Source organism: Leuresthes tenuis, unplaced genomic scaffold (assembly GCF_036924035.1).
Source record: "Leuresthes tenuis unplaced genomic scaffold, fLeuTen1.0.hap1 SCAF_22, whole genome shotgun sequence".
Classification (NCBI taxonomy): Eukaryota; Metazoa; Chordata; class Actinopteri; order Atheriniformes; family Atherinopsidae; genus Leuresthes; species Leuresthes tenuis.
Window position 1 is genome coordinate 2014700 of NW_027325376.1, and position 19876 is coordinate 2034575.

At 46.3% G+C, this 19876-nt stretch overlaps 1 protein-coding gene across 3 annotated transcripts in view; it reads left to right on the forward strand.

Moving 5' to 3' along the window:
* Positions 1 to 366: 366 nt before the first annotated feature.
* lratb.1 (lecithin retinol acyltransferase b, tandem duplicate 1) overlaps positions 367 to 19876 on the forward strand; it is a 30472-nt gene continuing 10962 nt past the window's right edge. For 2 of the 3 annotated variants that reach the window (XR_011909798.1, XM_072376388.1), the window contains exons 1-17: positions 368 to 644; positions 1823 to 1923; positions 3046 to 3115; positions 3201 to 3331; positions 3420 to 3514; positions 3587 to 3686; positions 4656 to 4699; positions 4983 to 5060; positions 5883 to 6079; positions 10647 to 10711; positions 10800 to 10906; positions 10975 to 11077; positions 11353 to 11452; positions 12295 to 12334; positions 12427 to 12478; positions 12654 to 12765; positions 17870 to 17953. Coding sequence is in view for 2 of the 3 variants with exons in the window: in XM_072376388.1 (XP_072232489.1) it covers positions 431 to 644; positions 1823 to 1923; positions 3046 to 3115; positions 3201 to 3331; positions 3420 to 3514; positions 3587 to 3686; positions 4656 to 4699; positions 4983 to 5060; positions 5883 to 6079; positions 10647 to 10711; positions 10800 to 10906; positions 10975 to 11077; positions 11353 to 11452; positions 12295 to 12334; positions 12427 to 12478; positions 12654 to 12765; positions 17870 to 17953 (1693 nt within the window). In the remaining variant the exon portion in view is untranslated. Of the gene's footprint in view, positions 645 to 1822; positions 1924 to 3045; positions 3116 to 3200; positions 3332 to 3419; positions 3515 to 3586; positions 3687 to 4655; positions 4700 to 4982; positions 5061 to 5882; positions 6080 to 10646; positions 10712 to 10799; positions 10907 to 10974; positions 11078 to 11352; positions 11453 to 12294; positions 12335 to 12426; positions 12479 to 12653; positions 12766 to 17869; positions 17954 to 19876 lie in introns of all 3 variants that reach the window. The other variant, XM_072376389.1, reaches the window with a different exon arrangement.

The window sequence follows — 19876 nt, forward strand, 5'->3', positions numbered from 1 at the left end:
AAATGTAAACAGCACAAATAAAATGATGGGGAAGCATCTCAGGGTTGTAGTAAAAAACAAAAGAGACATTTATCATGAACAAGGAGGATGTGAAGAAGAAATATTCAATATGATTAACGGAATGAGAAACTTATTTGGAGACTATTTTAACTTTCTGATGTGAAGAATAAGGAAAATTAGTGGATTCTTGGGGAAAAAAAATTCAAATTATGATTAGAAAGTTCCAGATGATGGCGGTCATCAACTTCCGGGATGTTAACTGCCGTTAAACTTTAAAGAAGAAGAAGAAGACGAAGAAATCCGGTCGGAACCTTCGCGCTGCGTTTCCCGTCGGACTGTTTTTGTGGTGGTCCCGGTGCACCTTGAACTTCTGAGAAGTTTTGGGAGTTCGTGCTTTCGTCTCGCGCTGAAATAAATCCGCTGTGCAACGATGTCCAACTTTCCGCGGTTACTCGGTGTCGCGCACGCGGCCTTCAGGCGGTTGTCTCGCGGCAGGAGCGCAGAGAAGTGCGTCAACTTCGTGCGCCGCAGCTCATCTGCGGAGCCGCAAACAGGCGGCTGCAGGTGCTACAGCAGCTCTGCCGGGACGGAACCGGTCCGGATCGGCTGTGCCTCCGGGTTCTGGGGGGACACGGCCACCTCAGGTAACGCGAAGCCGCGTGAGGACAGGAAGTCGGGTTGAAAAATGTCTCATTTCAGACGTTTTCTCACTTTTACCATAAAAACACATCAGCTGGAGTCCATAATGGGCCCCTGAGGAGGCCCCCAGCTGTCCCGGAGGGCAGGACCCCCCCAAACTAAAAGCAGCTGTTTTGTGTCTTATTTATCGGTTTGTGTCATTTCTTTTCTTTAAAAAATGTATTACTCTTTTCCCTTGTTTTGAAATTCTTGTCTTTTTTGTCTCTTTTGTCCTCTCAGGTGTCAATTAGTTAATTTCTGGTTGTTTTCTAACACATTTTGGTGTTTTTTGGGCCTCGTGTGTCTCTTAATGTTGTTTCTTTGTGTTATTGTGGATATTTTGGGACTTTTCGTTGTCTGGTATGAGTTTTATTGTCTCTTTTTGGTTGTTTTCTAACACATTTTGGTGTTTTTTGTCTATGTTGGAGTTGATTTTGCCTTTTTTCAGGGCCTCGTGTGTCTCTTAATGTTGTTTCTTTGTTCTAATGTGGATATTTTGGGACTTTTCGTTGTCTGGTATGAGTTTTATTGTCTCTTTTTGGTTGTTTTTAACTTCTTTGTGTCTTTTCGTGGTTGTTTTAATTTTTTTCCTCTCTTTTTGGTGGTTTTCTTCCACTTTGTGGTCTTTTTGTAGTAATTTTGTGTCTGTGGTTTAGTTTCTCTGTCAGTGGTTTGCTTTTGTTTCCTTTGCTGTTTCTCTCGTTGGTTATCTGGTTAAATGTGATAAGTTGGAACACATTTAGCTTTTCTTTGTCTTGTTGGAGTTATTTTTATCTGTTTTGGGTCCCGTGTGTCTCTTTGTGTGTTTCTTTGTATTATTGTGGTCTTTTTGGTGTCTTATGTCAGTTTTTTTGGTATTTTTCGTCTCTTTGTTGTCTGGGATGAGTCTTAATGTCTTTTTCTTGTCCCTTTTTTGTTTTTTTGTGTCTCTTTGTGGGTTTTTGTACACGTACTTCACATCACATTACGTTTAAAGTGCATTTATGAGAGCCGACTGCAGAGGAGCAGCTCAGATAGTCGGTGAAAGCTGATGAAAGCTGATTAAATGACCTTAAAATCTCCACTCGGACGTCTCTGACTTCAGGTGAAGGTTTGTGGAAGCTCTTTAATAAACGAATGAGCTCATTAATGTGTGTGTTTTCAGTGCCTCAGCTGATCTACGGCGGGAAGCTGGACTTCCTGGTGTTTGACTACCTCAGTGAGATCACCATGTCTCTTCTCACCGCCGCCAAGACCAAGATGCCTGTGAGTGCCGACCTTTGACCTGCAGCAGTTTTATCTGAGTCATTTAATGAGAGTAAAGCCTGAATATCATATGAAGTAAGTCGGTATTTACTGTCCTCAAGTCACCGAGAAGTGAGAAAAAGTGGATCCTGGTTCTTTTCTTCTTAGAAATGAGGAGCTGTGTTCATCTGGTGGAGCTGACAGTAGAGCTCCCTCTGCTGGTTGAAAAGGAAAACTACGTCTGCCTGCATATATAAATATATATATTTTATATATAAACAGGAAACAGTTGTTCTCACATAGATATAAACCCAGAATCTGAGGCAGAAACAGAGTTTTCTCAGTTCTGAGCAGCTTTAAAGTGAATATCTGCTCTGAGCTCCTTTATTCTCCAACACAGCCTGAACCCTCTGAGACGAGCTTTCTGTCATTTCTTTAAGGAGTCTTCAGGAATAGTTCTCCAGGCTTCTTGAAGGACTTCCCAAAGCTCTTCTTTGGATGTGGGCTGCCTTTTGTTCCGTTCTCTGTCAGATGATCCCACACTGCTTCAATAATGTTGAGGTCCGGGCTCTGGGGAGGATTCATCCCTCCATAAGACCTGTTGCCACTGATTTTCAGTCCACTTCTTGTGTCATTTGGCACAGCTCAGCCTTTTCTCCCTGTTTCCCTTCCTTAAGAACGGCTTCTTGACAGCCACCCTTCCATGGAGACCATTTCTGATGAGGCTTGGGCCAACAGTAGATGGATCAGCTGAAGGTCCAGATGCATCTCTCAGGTCCTGTCAGGTCACAGCTGGATTTTTTCCTCTTTCTTAAGGACATCACTTTCAGATCCTGTTCATCTGCTGGAGATAGTTTTTTAGGCCTGACACTTCTTCTTTTGTCCTCCACTTGTCCAGTTTCCTCAAATGTTTTAAGGACACACTGCACACCATGCTGAGATATGCCAAGTTTTCAGCTAATAGCTCTTTGGGAATCACCTTGTTGCTGCAGAAATCCTATTTTCTGTCTGTCAAACTGTGTTTTCTTTGCTGTTTTTCATAGATGCAGCTAAAGAAATGGGAACAAATGATGTGTCTTTGTGACAGGCTGCTGGTAACAAAGTGTTTTATATGTAACTGACGGTCTTGACTTCCTCCTGCAGAATCTGGGTTACGCTCCAGACTTCGTTCAGGTCGCTTTGGCGCCGTTCATCAACGACATCCACAGGAAAGGTGAGTAAGTGACACGGACCGCGACTTACCTCGTCAGGCGCTTGTTTCCATGGCAACAGTCAACGCCAGCCTCCCTTGCCGTTAGGTATCCGCGTGGTCAGTAACGCCGGAGGAGTGAACCCGCTGGCGTGCGCAGAGGCCATACAGGAAGTCGTCAAAAAGGCGGGGCTTAACCTGAAAGTTGCTGTGGTGACTGGTGATGACCTCATACCTCATGTAAGGCCCCTCCCCCTCTGATATGACATCATTGCAGTGTTTTTATGAGTTTATATGACCTACTGCATCTCATTTCTCGCCCCCACAGAGGAGCGGCCTCTCTGAGGTGAAGATGGCCGACAGCAGCGGCGGCGGCCGGCAGCCGTTGCCCAAGACGCTCCACAGCATGAACGCTTACCTCGGGTACGGAGTCGGCCACAGCGGCAGATTTTAGCTGCCGCAGAGGCGCCTGCTGACCTCTGTGTCTGTGTTCAGGGCCGAGCCCATCCGCCGCTGCCTCGACCTCGGAGCAGACATCGTGGTGACGGGGCGCTGCGTGGACAGCGCCGTGGCGCTCGGGCCGCTCATGCACGCCGTACGTTGGGCTGTTCTTTCTTTGTTGGATGACAGAAAAGGGACTTTAAAGGTTTAATTTAAGCTCATTTAGAGTGAAATTACCCAGAAATATTTAAGATTTGTAGCTGCAGCTTTTAAAGTGACGGTGCATTATTTTCATCCATGAATATGAGGACAGGAGGGTGTGTTTATATATAAATATATATATAAAGTCGTATTCTTGATCATCTCTGACATGAGACACCTACAGTGTGGCTGCAACAAAGGAGGAATATTTACAGAACATTTGTAGTTTCAGAGCAGATCAGCATCAGGCTGCAGAGGTCCAAGATTTTAATTTGAAACTCAGTTCCATGTTGGTCTGGAAGCTAAAGCTAACTGAGAAGCTAACTGAGGAGCTAACAGAGGAGCTAACTGAGGAGCTAACTGAGGCTAACTGAGGGGCTAACTGAGGGGCTAACTGAGGAGCTAACTGAGGAGCTAACTGAGGAGCTAACTGAGGAGCTAACTGAGGAGCTAACTGACGAGTTAACTTCCTGTTTCCTCTCCAGCAGCATCTAATCTGAACTCTATTCTCTTCATAGCGTTGCCTTCGTCTGTCGCAGAGTTTTCTTTCAGCTTTATTTGTGCTGAGAAAAGCGTCTGTTTTTAAATGTGTTTTCATCCAGTTTCTGGTGCGTTGCTTCGGCTCGTAAAGCCAAACGGCGTCGAGCTCGGAGCTTAAAGGTGAAAGGCTTTTAAGGACTGCAGCTTCCACGCAGTGAACGTGGAGGTTAGCCCGGTTAGCCCGGTTAGCCCGGTTAGCCTGGTTAGCCCGGTTAGCCCGGTTAACCCAGTTAGCCCGGTTAACCCAGTTAGTCAGGTTAGCCCGGTTAGCACGGTTAGCCCAGTTAGCCTGGTTAGCCCGGTTAGCGTGTGAGTCTCAAGCTGCAGGGTGTTGCTTTGATCTGAGGTGTCCAGAGGTCTAACGTCTGTGTTTCTGCTGCAGTTTGGATGGAAAAGAAGCGACTTCGACCTGCTCGCAGCTGGAAGGTAAAACAAACACACCTGAGGTTCATTAGAGCAGAAACGCATCCAGCTGAGGGGATTTATTGGAGCTTTTACCCTGAGTTAGCTGAACACAGGTCTCTGAAGTCACCTGTTGCATTAACCTACCTGTTAAAATAACTTTTAACTCCAACCAAAGGAACAGGAAGTTGTTTCGTGCTCGAATTAAAGGGCTGAAAACAAAGAAAAATGTAATTTTATGGAAAATGAAGCTAATAATATTGTTTCTTTTGATTGCATATGATACAATCTGTTGTTTGTGCTTCAGTCTCGCAGGTCACCTGATCGAATGTGGCGCCCAGAGCACGGGGGGGATCTTCACCGACTGGCACAAAGTTCCTGACTGGTGAGAAGCTCGATTTAAACTCTGGTTTTTTGATTGATGATGGAGTTTAAACTATGATAAAGTGTGAAATTAACTGAAATAAGTAACAAAAATATGTTAGAATCAATTAAAAAATTAGCTTTTTGGCTATTTTGAACCAGGAACCTTTAAAACCTTTTTCCCTTTTTGAATGGAAAATGTTCTAAATGCTGCAGCCTGATTGGCTCAGATTATGTCGACATTCAAAGGTTAAAAAAGAGGTTAGAATTAGGTTATTTCAACCTTAACAGATAAAAACTGAGACAAAACACAGAGGCAGTGTGTGAAAAAGTAAGTGAACCCTTCCTGCTCCCACAGGAACTAAGAGGGTAAGTAGCTGCTGATCAATGCTCTGATTAATTGATCAAAAGTCAGTGTGAGCAGCTCTATAAAAGCAGAAGAAACCATTACTCAGGGGTCAGGGGTTCACTTAGTTTTACACTCACTGCTGCTGAAGCTGCTGGATCAGGGGTTCACTTAGTTTCTCCCACACTGCTGCTGAAGCTGCTGGATCAGGGGTTCACTTAGTTTTTATTCAGTAAATAATAACTTGATTTAATATAAAATGTTATACTTTAAAAACTGGGTAAATATTTCCTGAAGTAGATGTTTTCCTTTCATGTCCAAAAGAGATTCAGATTCACCAGCAAACAAGTTATTAAGTTATTAACAACTAACTGAGAAGTTAAGTAACTAACTGAGAAGTTAAGTAACTAACTGAGAAGTTAATAAGTTAAGTAACTAACTCATGACTGGTCCTCACAAAGCTGGTAAACCTGCACCCACTGACCGTGTTGCTTTCAGGGACAACGTGGGATTCCCGGTGGTCGAGTGCTCCCCCGACGGCTCCTTCCTTCTCTCCAAGCCGCCCCAAACCGGCGGCCTGGTGGCGTTCGGCACCGTGGCCGAGCAGCTGGTGTACGAGATCGGCGACCCGCGGCGGTACCTGCTGCCCGACGTCACCTGCGACTTCAGCCAGGTGCAGATCCAGGAGGTCGCAGGTAGCCGCTTCTCCGGTGACCTTAAACAACCTTCTGGAGCTTTCTGCCCGCTGGCTGAACCCTTCGCCTCCTCCCAGCACTTTATCAGCGATTCGTGACTGATTTTCCTTTTCTGAAAGTAAACACGTGTCGTTAACCCCGACTGAACCCGTCAGGACCGCCGCTGACCTTCGGCTGAACCCCAGGAAACCGTCCTCCTCTTCCCTGATAAGACGCTGCGCCTCCCAGAGCTTCGGGGGCCCATAACTCAGCCTGCTGCTGCGCGGTTTCAGGGAATAACAGCTCGTGTTTACATTTGGAGCGAGTGTGGAATATTTCACACCGCCGGGGCAACCTGTAACTCAGCCTGACCCGGTTCTGCAGCCCGACATCTGGCTCAGAGTTCAGACTGCGGCGAGGGCACAGAATCTGACCTGATTCTGGGTTTTCGGCTCGTTTTACGCTCGCATTTCTTCACACGCAGCGAGTCGAGCTTCCAGAGGACCGGCTGGACTCATCAGAACCTCTCTGCTCAGCACCAGGCCCGTTCGGAGCTGCTCACGGCTCATTTTTAGCTTTAGATTTAGCTTTGGACTCGCTGAAGTGTCTCAGTTTCCGTTCGTGCACGGCGCCGCTCGTTACTGGCGCCATGGAGGCGCCGACTGCTCAGACTGGGCTGATGTTTGGTGTATCCGGTGTTTGTTAGAGTCTCAGAACACACGGGATGCATCAATCACTCCATGATCAATGAAAAGAAAAGTGCAGTTGCATCGATTTAAAGTTTCACTCGAGTTTCACGCCTCGAGTCCTCCGGACGGGCAGAACTCCGTGGACCCGATCAGCGCCACATCCTCTGATTGAACTGTTGATATTTAAACCCTTCATCGGTTAAACCTGCAGCTGCTCAGTGGATCTGAAGCATCTAGCAGACGCTTTTATCCAAAGTGACGAGAAGCCAACATGGAGCTCGGATGTTTCGCAGCCGGCACCTAGAGGTTATCGGTGCAGAGCTGGTGCTCCACCGAGGGATGGAGGGACAGGAGATGCTCTCTGAAGAGCTGGGTTTTCAGGAGCTTCCTGAAGATAGACAGGGACGCCCCTGTTCTGGTAGCGCTCGGTAGGTCATTCCACCATCGTGGGACGACACATGAACAGAGTTTGGATTGTCTTAGGCGTGGTGTAGGAGCTGCTAGACGACAATCCTGGGACCAACGGAGGGACCCAGTTGGGACAGAAGCCTTTGCAGGAGCATTCAAGTAGATGGAGCCGCTCCATTAAGCTCTTTGTAGCTAACATCAGGGACTTGGGCGGCCACAGCCGCTCACAACCCGCCGCTTCTACTTCTTCTGCTGCCGTAAGCAGCCAAAGGGGCGGGGCTTATATGTATAGCAACTAGCAGATCTATATAATAATCCATCCATACATCGGTGCCCTCTTTCACCATCTTTCAGCCTTCTTTGTGTTTCTTTGTGTTTGAGCTCTGCCTTTTCCGCTTTTTTTCCGCCTTCGGAATCCAGATCGGCTCTAATTGGCTGTCGTTGCGTCTTGTTGCTGCTCATTTGCATAAAGTTGAGCCTTTTTCAACTCCTGAAGCTCACAACGCGCGGCTCATCGACGCCAGCTTACATTTAAAATGAACGGCAGCTGGCCGCTCTTGGTGCCCCCGGTTAGGGCAGCCAGTGGAGTTCAATGAACAGAGGGGGGATGTGAGTTCTTTTAGGGTTCAGTTTGGTTCCAAATGTCTCCAAATACTCAGGTTTCCTGCGTTTAAAGGCGAACTGAGCCGTGGGGTTTGGGTTCGGTGCCTTTAAGCCGCAGCAGAGGGCGACGTTTCAAACCTCAGTGACATCACTGTTACTTTCATCCGGCTGCTTTCATACGAGTTTGATTTGATCCCACGATAAAGAATGCTTATAATGTTGTTTTATTTCGATCTGACACTGAAGTTAATTTGGTCAGAAGTGCAAAAGTCCTTAAATGCCTTTGAAACCGCAGCTTTCCTGCTTTAATTAATCCTAAACTGTTGTTTAGGCTTCAGTTCCAGACCAAAACAACCTGAATGTGAGAGTTTTCCTCCCTGAGAACAACCCTTCGATGACTCATCTGACTGCCAGTGGAATGTAAACTCTTTGCTGCTGTTGCTGCTCAACATGTAAATATTCCCGTCTAATTGAGCCTCGCTGACCCGACTCTTGTCTTTAAACACGAGCGAGGCGGGAAGGCGAGGGGAAGATGAGCTGGCGGCGAGTCCGGTTCACGCAGGGGTGACCGAAGGGCTGCGTCCTGTCAGGAGGTGGAAGGTGGCGCCGGGGGGAGGGACGAGAGGCAGAAACGGCTCCGTCCTCTGGATGTTTAAACCAGCTGTGAGGTCTGTTCGGGAGGCCCGAGGGGTTGAGGAGGCCCGAGGGGTTGGGGAGGCCCGAGGGGTTGAGGAGGCCCGAGGGGTTGGGGAGGCCCGAGGGGTTGGGGAGGCCCGAGGGGTTCGGGAGGCCCGAGGGGTTGAGGAGGCCCGAGGGGTTCGGGAGGCCCGAGGGGTTCGGGAGGCCCGAGGGGTTGAGGAGGCCCGAGGGGTTGAGGAGGCCCGAGGGGTTCGGGAGGCCCGAGGGGTTGAGGAGGCCCGAGGGGTTCGGGAGGCCCGAGGGGTTGAGGAGGCCCGAGGGGTTCGGGAGGCCCGAGGGGTTCGGGAGGCCCGAGGGGTTGGGGAGGCCCGAGGGGTTCGGGAGGCCCGAGTGGTTGAGGAGGCCCGAGGGGTTGGGGAGGCCCGAGGGGTTCGGGAGGCCCGAGGGGTTGGGGAGGCCCGAGGGGTTCGGGAGGCCCGAGTGGTTGAGGAGGCCCGAGTGATTGAGGAGGCCCGAGGGGTTGAGGAGGCCCGAGGGGTTGGGGAGGCCCGAGGGGTTGGGGAGGCCCGAGGGGTTGGGGAGGGCCGAGGGGTTGGGGAGGCCCGAGGGGTTGGGGAGGCCCGAGGGGTTGAGGAGGCCCGAGTGGTTGGGGAGGCCCGAGGGGTTGAGGAGGCCCGAGTGATTGAGGAGGCCCGAGTGGCTCGGGAAGCCCGAGGGGTTGAGGAGGCCCGAGTGGTTGGGGAGGCCCGAGGGGTTGTGGAGGCCCGAGGGGTTGTGGAGGCCCGAGGGGTTCGGGAGGCCCGAGTGGTTGAGGAGGCCCGAGTGGTTGAGGAGGCCCGAGTGGTTGAGGAGGCCCGAGGGGTTCGGGAGGCCCGAGTGGTTGAGGAGGCCCGAGTGGTTGAGGAGGCCCGAGTGGTTGAGGAGGCCCGAGGGGTTGGGGAGGCCCGAGGGGTTGAGGAGGCCCGAGGGGTTCGGGAGGCCCGAGGGGTTGAGGAGGCCCGAGGGGTTCGGGAGGCCCGAGGGGTTGAGGAGGCCCGAGGGGTTCGGGAGGCCCGAGTGGTTGAGGAGGCCCGAGTGGTTGGGGAGGCCCGAGGGGTTCGGGAGGCCCGAGGGGTTGGGGAGGCCCGAGGGGTTCGGGAGGCCCGAGTGGTTGAGGAGGCCCGAGTGGTTGAGGAGGCCCGAGTGATTGAGGAGGCCCGAGGGGTTGGGGAGGCCCGAGGGGTTGGGGAGGCCCGAGGGGTTGGGGAGGCCCGAGTGATTGGGGAGGCCCGAGGGGTTGGGGAAGAACGACCAGGAGCTGAGATCAGAGTCCTGCACTGGTTACCCAAACCCACCCGTTACCTGCGGTTATCCACCAGTCAAATCTGGAACTCGACCCAAGTCGTTGATTTATAAACCGACTCATTGCCCGACCACCTTTATGGCTAACTGCGTTATGACCTCCTTGTCTTCCCGTCTTGGCGGTTTCAGTGTTATCATCTTGAGGAAAATATGTGTCAGTTGTCAGTATTAGCATATGTTAGCCGCTACCCAGCTAGCAGCTAACATATGCTAATACTTGTTGACGCTTCTTACGAGCCACCCACGGTATTATTCCGTGGTCTTTGAACTCTCTTAATTTTTGCCAGATGTCCAGTTTCACATTTGAGGAAGTATTATCCCAAATATGGAATTCGCCACATTTTACTTTTATCTCGCCAATTTTGATGTTGTTGCTAGCTGCTAGCCGACGTAGCTACACAATCTGTAGCCCACTCTTCTTCTTTGGAAGGAAGCCCCACAGTAAAGGTAACCCCGGCACTTTATTAGTTTTAGTGCCGTTATCTAAGTATCCAAAAGTCTGAAAACCATTTGGGTTTCTGGCTGCAGCTAAGAAACCACAGTTCACCACCAAACTGCTTTTCTTTGCGGTTGCTTGACATTTTTGTCAGTTTTTGGTGGCATCTTTGTGGCCTCTTTGCCGTGGCAACAGTTCATGTGTTTGGCTGCAGGGTTACATCCCACAACTGAGCTAAAGAGCAAAACAAAAACGCCACGTTTTGTGTTGCTTTAACTAGAAAGAAAACAAGTTTTTAGACGAAATCAACATAATAAATGTCAAAGGAATTGAAAATGAGTGCATCCTTGGTTTTATTAATGGAAAAAAATGTGATTTAAAAGCAAAAAACTGACGATTTGAAGGTTTGTGTTTATTTAGCTTCTCTTCCTATGGATAACGGGTTTAATAAAGTGTGTTTGTGTGATTTTAGGTGTAGAAGGTGGTGCTGTCAGAGTCACCGGGGCCAGAGGCCTCCCTCCGTCACATGACTACAAGGTAAAGCAGCAGCCGGGCTGATAGCAGGTGTGGAAAACTCCACTTTTAGTGTGGTATCTTCACATTTCTGGGTAACTTCCTCCTCCAGGTGTGCGCCACCTACATGGACGGTTTCCGGGCCACAGCGGTGTGTCCCGTCGGCGGGCCGAGAGCAGCAGAAAAGGCCCGGCGGACCGCAGACAGCATCATCAAACGGTGCGTAGAAGAAGAACCGAACGAGGCGGGTTCGTAGTTCTCTTCTAACCAAGCCGCCCTGTTTGCAGGACTAAACGTTTGTTTAAGCAGCTGGGGCTGGAGGATTTCAACTCGGTCAACGTCCAGGTCCTCGGAGCTGAGGACACTTACGGCGCCAACGCTCGCAACAAGGTAGAAACAGTCCAGTGTCTCCCCTTTGGGTTAATCAGGGTGAGAGTTAAGCCTGTTTCAAGCCTCTGAACTCCCCCTTTTCACCCTTTTCTTCTTCTTCACACTCTGTTCGGCCCTCCTGCCCTACATTTACTCTTAAAGTCCCCTGAAAGCCGGTTGCTGCTCCTGTTTTCCCACCAGCTTCTCCTTTCTCTCGCCTTCTGCACCAGATACTTGCTCAGCGGGTCGAAGGCCGCCTTCGGCCGGTGACATCAGCTGTTCTGTCTGTTTTTCAGGGCTCCAGGGAGGCAGTGCTCTGGATGGCCGTCCACCACAAACAGAAGAAAGCCCTGGAGCTTTTCGCCAGAGAAATAGCGCCTGCTGGGACCGGCATGGGTACGACAAACAGCTTCAAACCCCCATGACCCCCGTCCCTGCATAGCAGAGCCTCTATGGTGACCCATACAGCCATATAAACTGCACTGTGTGCACTCGAAATGTCATTAAAAGTCTGTTTTTATGATTTTTAGCCGTCTTATAACCCCTGAGCAGATTTAAACACGATACATATTGTGTATTCCTGGATCACTTGTCCTCTTTTATAGGTTTTCATAAAGGAAGAGCCGGTTTTGGACACCTTTTTCCTAAGAAAATTGGACATTATTTGACTAAAAATTAATCCTTAATGCTGTACTAAAGTTTCCGCTGGTCAGGACGTCCCTCGGCAGGTCAGGGGGGGGGGGCAGGTACTGGATGATTAAATATAACTCAAAAAACAAAGATGCACATCACTTATAATGTGCATTTACAAGCGTTATTTTAAACAAGCAGCCCAGAAATACAGTCGTTTTCCCCAGAGTTTGGAAATAAAATCAGAAAAATGACCGTTTCCGGGTCAGAGTGGACCTAAGTGTGCGTCCTCCTCACCCCGGATCATCGGTCTGAAACGGTCTAACGTAAAGGATTCATTAACTGTCCTCCAGACTCTGGGGAAGAAACAGACTCAAAGCTGAACTCTGGGCTCTGAGTGGTTTATTGAACTGGATTCCTCCCTGAAGGGGAAGCCTCCCTCCGCTGGCTGCAGATAAGCGGGGTTGTGACCCCCTGAACTGCTTTTGGGTTTACTTTCTGGTGACAGGCTCAACCCGGCGTGAACTCTGTGTGACTCATGCTGCTGTTTAACTGCATGTAGGACAGGAAGCTGGGCCGGAAAACTCACTTTTTTCACTCACTTTCAGCTCCTGGACTCACCGGCATCGTGGGCGGACGACCCAGAGTGTGAGTTATGATGAAAACGGCAGGGGGGGGGGCACAGATACATCTGTCTGCACAATATTCTCATGTGTTGTCCACTTTTTCATGATTTCTAGGTCTCCTGTCCTGAAGCCGTTTTTCTTTTTATATCCCAAATCTCAGCTGAAGGTCAGTTTGAGTCAGAAATGAACAGGAATCCCTCTTTAAAGTGTCGGTTTGTCCATAATACAGAGTATTTATCTTGGTTAAAAACTGAAAAGCATCCAAATCTGTCTCTTACAAATGATTTGACATGGAGTTAGAGGCTTTGAAAGAAGAGCTAACAGCAATAATGTGACGGCAGGTGGACATTCACGTCGGTGGAGAGCTGGTTGAGTCGCTTTTAGAGGTGGAACCAGACACACCTGAGCAGGAGGAAGCCCCTCCCACCCCATTCCAGGACATACCTGACGCAGGTGAACTAATTAAGGTGTTTTAATTGGTGTTTAAGTCTTTGGTTTTGGCCGTTTCAGGTCATATGTGGAGCTAAAAACAGCAGCTAACGGAGCGTAAAGCTCCCAGAGTCCTGATGTGCAGCAGCAGGGGCGTCTGTAGGACTTAAAGGGGCAGGGGGGCGTAGTCCCCAGGAGATGACTGAAAAAGAGCCGTAAAAACAGTTAAATCAACAGATATTCGCCTCCAAACCTTATTAAAAAGCTCTTTTAAACACAGAAATATTTTATTAGAGCAGCCACAGAACTAATCCTCTTGAATAGGTTGAGAAGGTTCTTGTAAAGATGACATTTGTTCTTGACACAGTTCCAGAGGTTCTCTGCAGTGTAAAAGATGTTTTTGGTTCCTTTACGGTTTCTGTTGGTCATCCAAAGAGCTTAATGTGTCCTCAGGGGTGTTCAGATGGTCATTTAGTGGGTTCTACAAGGGTTCTGCAAGCTGAGGCTGTTCCACAGGTCCCTAACCAGCTTTGGATCATCCATGCAGATGTTGCAGGGTTATTTCAGGGGGTTTGAGGCCACCTTTAAGAGGTTAGTGGGGTTCTTTAGGAGATTCTAGCTGCTCAAAGATGTTTTTGGTTCCTTTACGGTTTCTGTTGGTCATCTAAAGAGCTTAATGTGTCCTCAGGGGTGTTCAGATGGTCATTTAGTGGGTTCTAAGGACCGTTGAGGGTTATGCAAGCTGAGGCTGTTCCACAGGTCCCTAACCAGCTTTGGATCGTCCATGCAGATGTTGCAGGGTTATTTCAGGAGGTTCTTTAGGCTCAAAGTTGTTTTTAGTTCCTTTACGGTTTCTGTTGGTCATCCAAAGAGCTTAACGTGTCCTCAGGGGTGTTCAGATGGTCATTTAGTGGGTTCTACAAGGGTTCTGCAAGCTGAGGCTGTTCCACAGGTCCCTAACCAGCTTTGGATCGTCCATGCAGATGTTGCAGGGTTATTTCAGGGGGTTGCAGGGTTATTTCAGGGGGTTCTTTAGGAGATTCTAGCTGCTCAAAGATGTTTTTGGTCACTCAGGGGCCTCGATTGTCCTTTCAGGAGGCTCCAGTGGTCCTTCTAAGGCCCCCTTTGAATTTCTAGATGCTTATAAAGTCTTCAATGACGTTCAGATGGTTCTTGAACAAATGAAATGCATTTTGTGGGTCTGGTCTTAAAGGAAGTTTCAGGGTTCCCCTGGGGGGGCAATGGTTGTTGGGGAGATTCTAGGGGCTAATGGGGATTCTTTGGGTCTTATAAGAAGTCAGGAAGGTCCCTCAGAAAGCTGCAGACATGGCAGATGGTGCCTGAATGGTAGCAGAGGCAGTTCAAGAGGTCCTTAAGGATGTTCCCAATGTGGATAAAAAGGTTTTATTTAATGATTTTTAGGTGCTTTTAGACAACCTTGATGAGCTTCATGCAGGGATTAAGGTGTCATGGAGCTCATTTAGGGGCAAAGATGTCTATTTTCATGCATTCATCAGACACTTTTATCCAGAGCGACTTACAAATGAGGATTTAAGAGGACAGCTAACGTCAAAGCTAACAATAAGCTATGTGCAAGGAAGCATTTTAGGGTTCCTTAATGAGATTATTGACCTTTTTTTCTGTGTCTGCCAAAGGAGAGCGACTCCTCCTCATGGACTATCCAAAGTTAGCTCATTGTAATTATTCTCATTTTGCTCAAATTAAACCTAAAAACAGTAGAAAACAAAGAACAGAACATAAACAATTGACAAATCTTCAAGATGAGAGGTCGTGAGAACATCTCAGGCCTCCAGATACTCAGGATTGTGTGTTTTCCTGAGAAGTACAAGCTGTGCCACTTTAATCCTTCTGTGTGGAGACACTGGAGTCGAGGCTTCATTCACAGAAATGCACAAAGACCAGTGTGAGGGAGTAAAGATGCTCCAGAAAGAGGAGAAAGCAGAGCTGCTGCTGTTAGACATTTATTCTGCTGCTGTTAGACATTTATTCTGCCGCTTTTAGACATTTATTCTGATGCTTTTAGACATTTATTCTGCTGCTTTTAGACATTTATTCTGCTGCTTTTAGACATTTATTCTGCTGCTTTTAGACCTTTATTCTGCTGCTTTTAGACCTTTATTCTGCTGCTTTTAGACCTTTATTCTGCTGCTTTTAGACATTTATTCTGCTGCTTTTAGACATTTATTCTGCTGCTTTTAGGCATTTATTCTGCTGCTTTTAGACCTTTATTCTGCTGCTTTTAGACCTTTATTCTGCTGCTTTTAGACATTTATTCTGCTGCTTTTAGACCTTTATTCTGCTGCTTTTAGACATTTATTCTGCTGCTGTTAGACCTTTATTCTGCTGCTTTTAGACATTTATTCTGCTGCTTTTAGACATTTATTCTGCTGCTTTTAGACATTTATTCTGCTGCTTTTAGGCATTTATTCTGCTGCTGTTAGACCTTTATTCTGCTGCTTTTAGGCATTTATTCTGCTGCTGTTAGACATTTATTCTGCTGCTGTTAGACCTTTATTCTGCTGCTTTTAGACCTTTATTCTGCTGCTTTTAGACCTTTATTCTGCTGCTTTTAGACATTTATTCTGCTGCTTTTAGACCTTTATTCTGCTGCTTTTAGGCATTTATTCTGCTGCTTTTAGACATTTATTCTGCTGCTTTTAGACATTTATTCTGCTGCTTTTAGACATTTATTCTGCTGCTTTTAGACATTTATTCTGCTGCTTTTAGGCATTTATTCTGCTGCTTTTAGGCATTTATTCTGCTGCTTTTAGACATTTATTCTGCTGCTTTTAGACATTTATTCTGCTGCTTTTAGGCATTTATTCTGCTGCTTTTAGACATTCATTCTGCTGCTTTTAGGCATTTATTCTGCTGCTGTTAGACATTTATTCTGCTGCTTTTAGACATTTATTCTGCTGCTTTTAGACATTTATTCTGCTGCTTTTAGACATTTATTCTGCTGCTTTTAGGCATTTATTCTGCTGCTTTTAGGCATTTATTCTGCTGCTTTTAGACATTTATTCTGCTGCTTTTAGACATTTATTCTGCTGCTTTTAGGCATTTATTCTGCTGCTTTTAGGCATTTATTCTGCTGCTTTTAGACATTTATTCTGCTGCTTTTAGGCATTTATTCTGCTGCTTTTAGACCTTTATTCTGCTGCTTTTAGACATTTATTCTGCTGCTTTTAGACATTTATTCTGCTGCTTTTAGACATTTATTCTGCTGCTTTTAGACATTTATTCTGCTGCTTTTAGGCATTTATTCTGCTGCTTTTAGACATTTATTCTGCTGCTTTTAGACATTTATTCTGCTGCTTTTAGACATTTATTCTGCTGCTTTTAGACATTTATTCTGCTGCTTTTAGACATTTATTCTGCTGCTTTTAGACATTTATTCTGCTGCTTTTAGACATTTATTCTGCTGCTTTTAGACATTTATTCTGCTGCTTTTAGACATTTATTCTGCTGCTTTTAGACATTTATTCTGCTGCTTTTAGACATTTATTCTGCTGCTTTTAGACATTTATTCTGCTGCTTTTAGACATTTATTCTGCTGCTTTTAGGCATTTATTCTGCTGCTGTTAGACATTTATTCTGCTGCTTTTAGACATTTATTCTGCTGCTTTTAGACATTTATTCTGCTGCTTTTAGACATTTATTCTGCTGCTTTTAGACATTTATTCTGATGCTTTTAGACCTTTATTCTGCTGCTTTTAGGAATTTATTCTGCTGCTTTTAGACATTTATTCTGCTGCTTTTAGACATTTATTCTGCTGCTGTTTGACATTTATTCTGCTGCTTTTAGACCTTTATTCTGCTGCTTTTAGGCATTTATTCTGCTGCTTTTAGGCATTTATTCTGCTGCTTTTAGACATTTATTCTGCTGCTTTTAGACATTTATTCTGCTGCTTTTAGACATTTATTCTGCTGCTTTTAGACATTTATTCTGCTGCTTTTAGACATTTATTCTGCTGCTTTTAGACATTTATTCTGCTGCTTTTAGACATTTATTCTGCTGCTTTTAGACATTTATTCTGCTGCTGTTAGACCTTTATTCTGCTGCTTTTAGACATTTATTCTGCTGCTTTTAGACATTTATTCTGCTGCTTTTAGACATTTATTCTGCTGCTTTTAGACATTTATTCTGCTGCTTTTAGACATTTATTCTGCTGCTTTTAGACATTTATTCTGCTGCTTTTAGACATTTATTCTGCTGCTTTTAGGCATTTATTCTGCTGCTTTTAGGCATTTATTCTGCTGCTGTTAGACATTTATTCTGCTGCTTTTAGACATTTATTCTGCTGCTGTTAGACATTTATTCTGCTGCTTTTAGACATTTATTCTGCTGCTTTTAGACATTTATTCTGCTGCTGTTAGACATTTATTCTGCTGCTGTTAGACATTCATTCTGCTGCTGTTAGACATTTATTCTGCTGCTTTTAGACATTTATTCTGCTGCTTTTAGACATTTATTCTGCTGCTGTTAGACATTTATTCTGCTGCTTTTAGACATTTATTCTGCTGCTTTTAGACATTTATTCTGCTGCTGTTAGACATTTATTCTGCTGCTGTTAGACATTTATTCTGCTGCTGTTAGACATTTATTCTGCTGCTGTTAGACATTTATTCTGCTGCTTTTAGACATTTATTCTGCTGCTTTTAGACATTTATTCTGCTGCTGTTAGACATTTATTCTGCTGCTGTTAGACCTTTATTCTGCTGCTTTTAGACATTTATTCTGCTGCTTTTAGACATTTATTCTGCTGCTTTTAGACCTTTATTCTGCTGCTTTTACTTAAATCCAAGTCATTCATTGACTGCAGCTGTGATTTAGTGACATTTCTTTTACTTTGGATGGAAGCTTCTGCTCAGGAAAACACATTTTAGGTCGACTTCAGCTCCTCAGCTGATGGATTTGCATGAATGATTTAAATTATCTGTCTTTGACAGCGTTAAAATGGTCTTTAAACCCAAGAAATCTGTTTAGAAACCACCCGAAACCTTCCTTTAAAACAAATCAGACTGGCATGAAACAAGCGGTGTGTTTGCTTCTGTTTTATCTCGTTTAATCGGGCCTCATGAACCCGTGTTTCTCGGCTCTGTTCAGACCTGCCCAGCGGACCACACAGCTACAGACTGGAGGAGCTGGCTTACACGAGAAGTGGCGACAAAGGAGACTCCGCAAACATCGGTGAGAACGAGTGAACCACGTTTAAACTGCTGAAAAACAGCCCAGATTCATGACGTCTGCTTCTATCCCCACCAGAAAGAGCTCAATTAAACTGATACCAGAGTCCCGTGTGACCTGTCTGACTGCTGCGGGAGGCCTGGACACGTCTTTGGGAATGTTAAAGATGTTATTTGGGCTCTGCTGGAGCTTCATTTATTTTCCAGGGATTTCCTGAGGAAATACAGTTTGTTCTTAAGAAAGAAAGAAAGTTTCTAACTCTGTTAAACAGACATTTTAGCTGAGTAAGGACTTTGTTTAGAGTTTCAGATTCAGCTTTGTGTCATTCATTACTGAATAAAAACTAAGTGAACCCCTGATCCAGCAGCTTGTAGCAGCAGTAATGGTTTCCACACATTCTGCTGTAGATCTGCTGCTGTGTTTGGGATCTTTGTCCTGTTGATGAGCCAGTTTCAGCCCAGCTTTAGCTGTGGGACAGATGGCCTCACATTTGACTCTAGAATACTTTGGTATCCAGAGGAGTTCATGGTGGACTCAATGACTGCAAGGTGCCCAGGTCCTGTGGCTGCAGAACCAGCCCAGATCATCAGCCCTCCACCACCGTGCTTGACAGCTGGTATGAGGTGTTTGTGCTGATATGCTGTGTTTGGTTTCCTCCAAACGTGCTGCTGTGCATTAGGACCAAACATCTCCACTTTGCTCTGGTCTGTCCAAAGGACATTGTTCCAGAAGTCTTGAGCTTTGTTCAGATGCAGCTTTGCAAACCTAAGCTGTGCTGCCATGTTCTTTTTAGAGAGAAGAGGCTTTCTCCTGCAGCCCTTCCAAACAAGCCATCCTTGTTCAGTCTTTTTCTAACTGTGGTGTCATGACCTTTGACCTTTAACATGCTAACTGAGGCCTGTAGAGTCTGAGATGTAGCTCTGGGCTTTTTCACCTTGGGGTGACCTTTAACCTTTAGCATGCTAACTGAGGCCTGTAGAGTCTGAGATGTAGCTCTGGGCTTTTTCACCTTGGGGTGACCTTTAACCTTTAACATGCTAACTGAGGCCTGTAGAGTCTGAGATGTAGCTCTGGGCTTCTTCACCTTGGGGTGACCTTTAACCTTTAGCATGCTAACTGAGGCCTGTAGAGTCTGAGATGTAGCTCTGGGCTTTTTCACCTTGGGGTGACCTTTAACCTTTAACATGCTAACTGAGACCTGTAGAGTCTGAGATGTAGCTCTGGGCTTCTTCACCTTGGGGTGACCTTTAACCTTTAGCATGCTAACTGAGGCCTGTAGAGTCTGAGATGTAGCTCTGGGCTTCTTCACCTTGGGATGACCTTTAACCTTTAACATGCTAACTGAGGCCTGTAGAGTCTGAGATGTAGCTCTGGGCTTCTTCACCTTGGGGTGACCTTTAACCTTTAACATGCTAACTGAGGCCTGTAGAGTCTGAGATGTAGCTCTGGGCTTTTTCACCTTGGGGTGACCTTTAACCTTTAACATGCTAACTGAGGCCTGTAGAGTCTGAGATGTAGCTCTGGGCTTCTTCACCTTGGGGTGAACTTGCTGGGACGTCCACTCCTGGGAAGATTGACAGCTGTCCTGAATGTTTTCCACTTGTGAATAATCTTTCTCTCTGTAGAATGATGGACTCCAGATAGTCTGGAAATGGCCTTATAACCCTTCCCAGACTGATGGGCAGCAGCAGCTGCTTCTCTGAGATCATTGCTGATGTATTTCCTCCTTGGCATCGTGTTAAAACACACCTGAATGCTGCCTTCTTAACTCCTGTGGGAGCAGTCAGGTTATTCTAGTGAATAATGATGCTGTAATATGTTGTTTTCCTAATTTTAAGACCTGAATATTAAGACCTGGATATATAAAGTTAACTTAATGGTTGATAAACAGACATCCGAGGAGCAGAAAACACCACGACTGGTCTC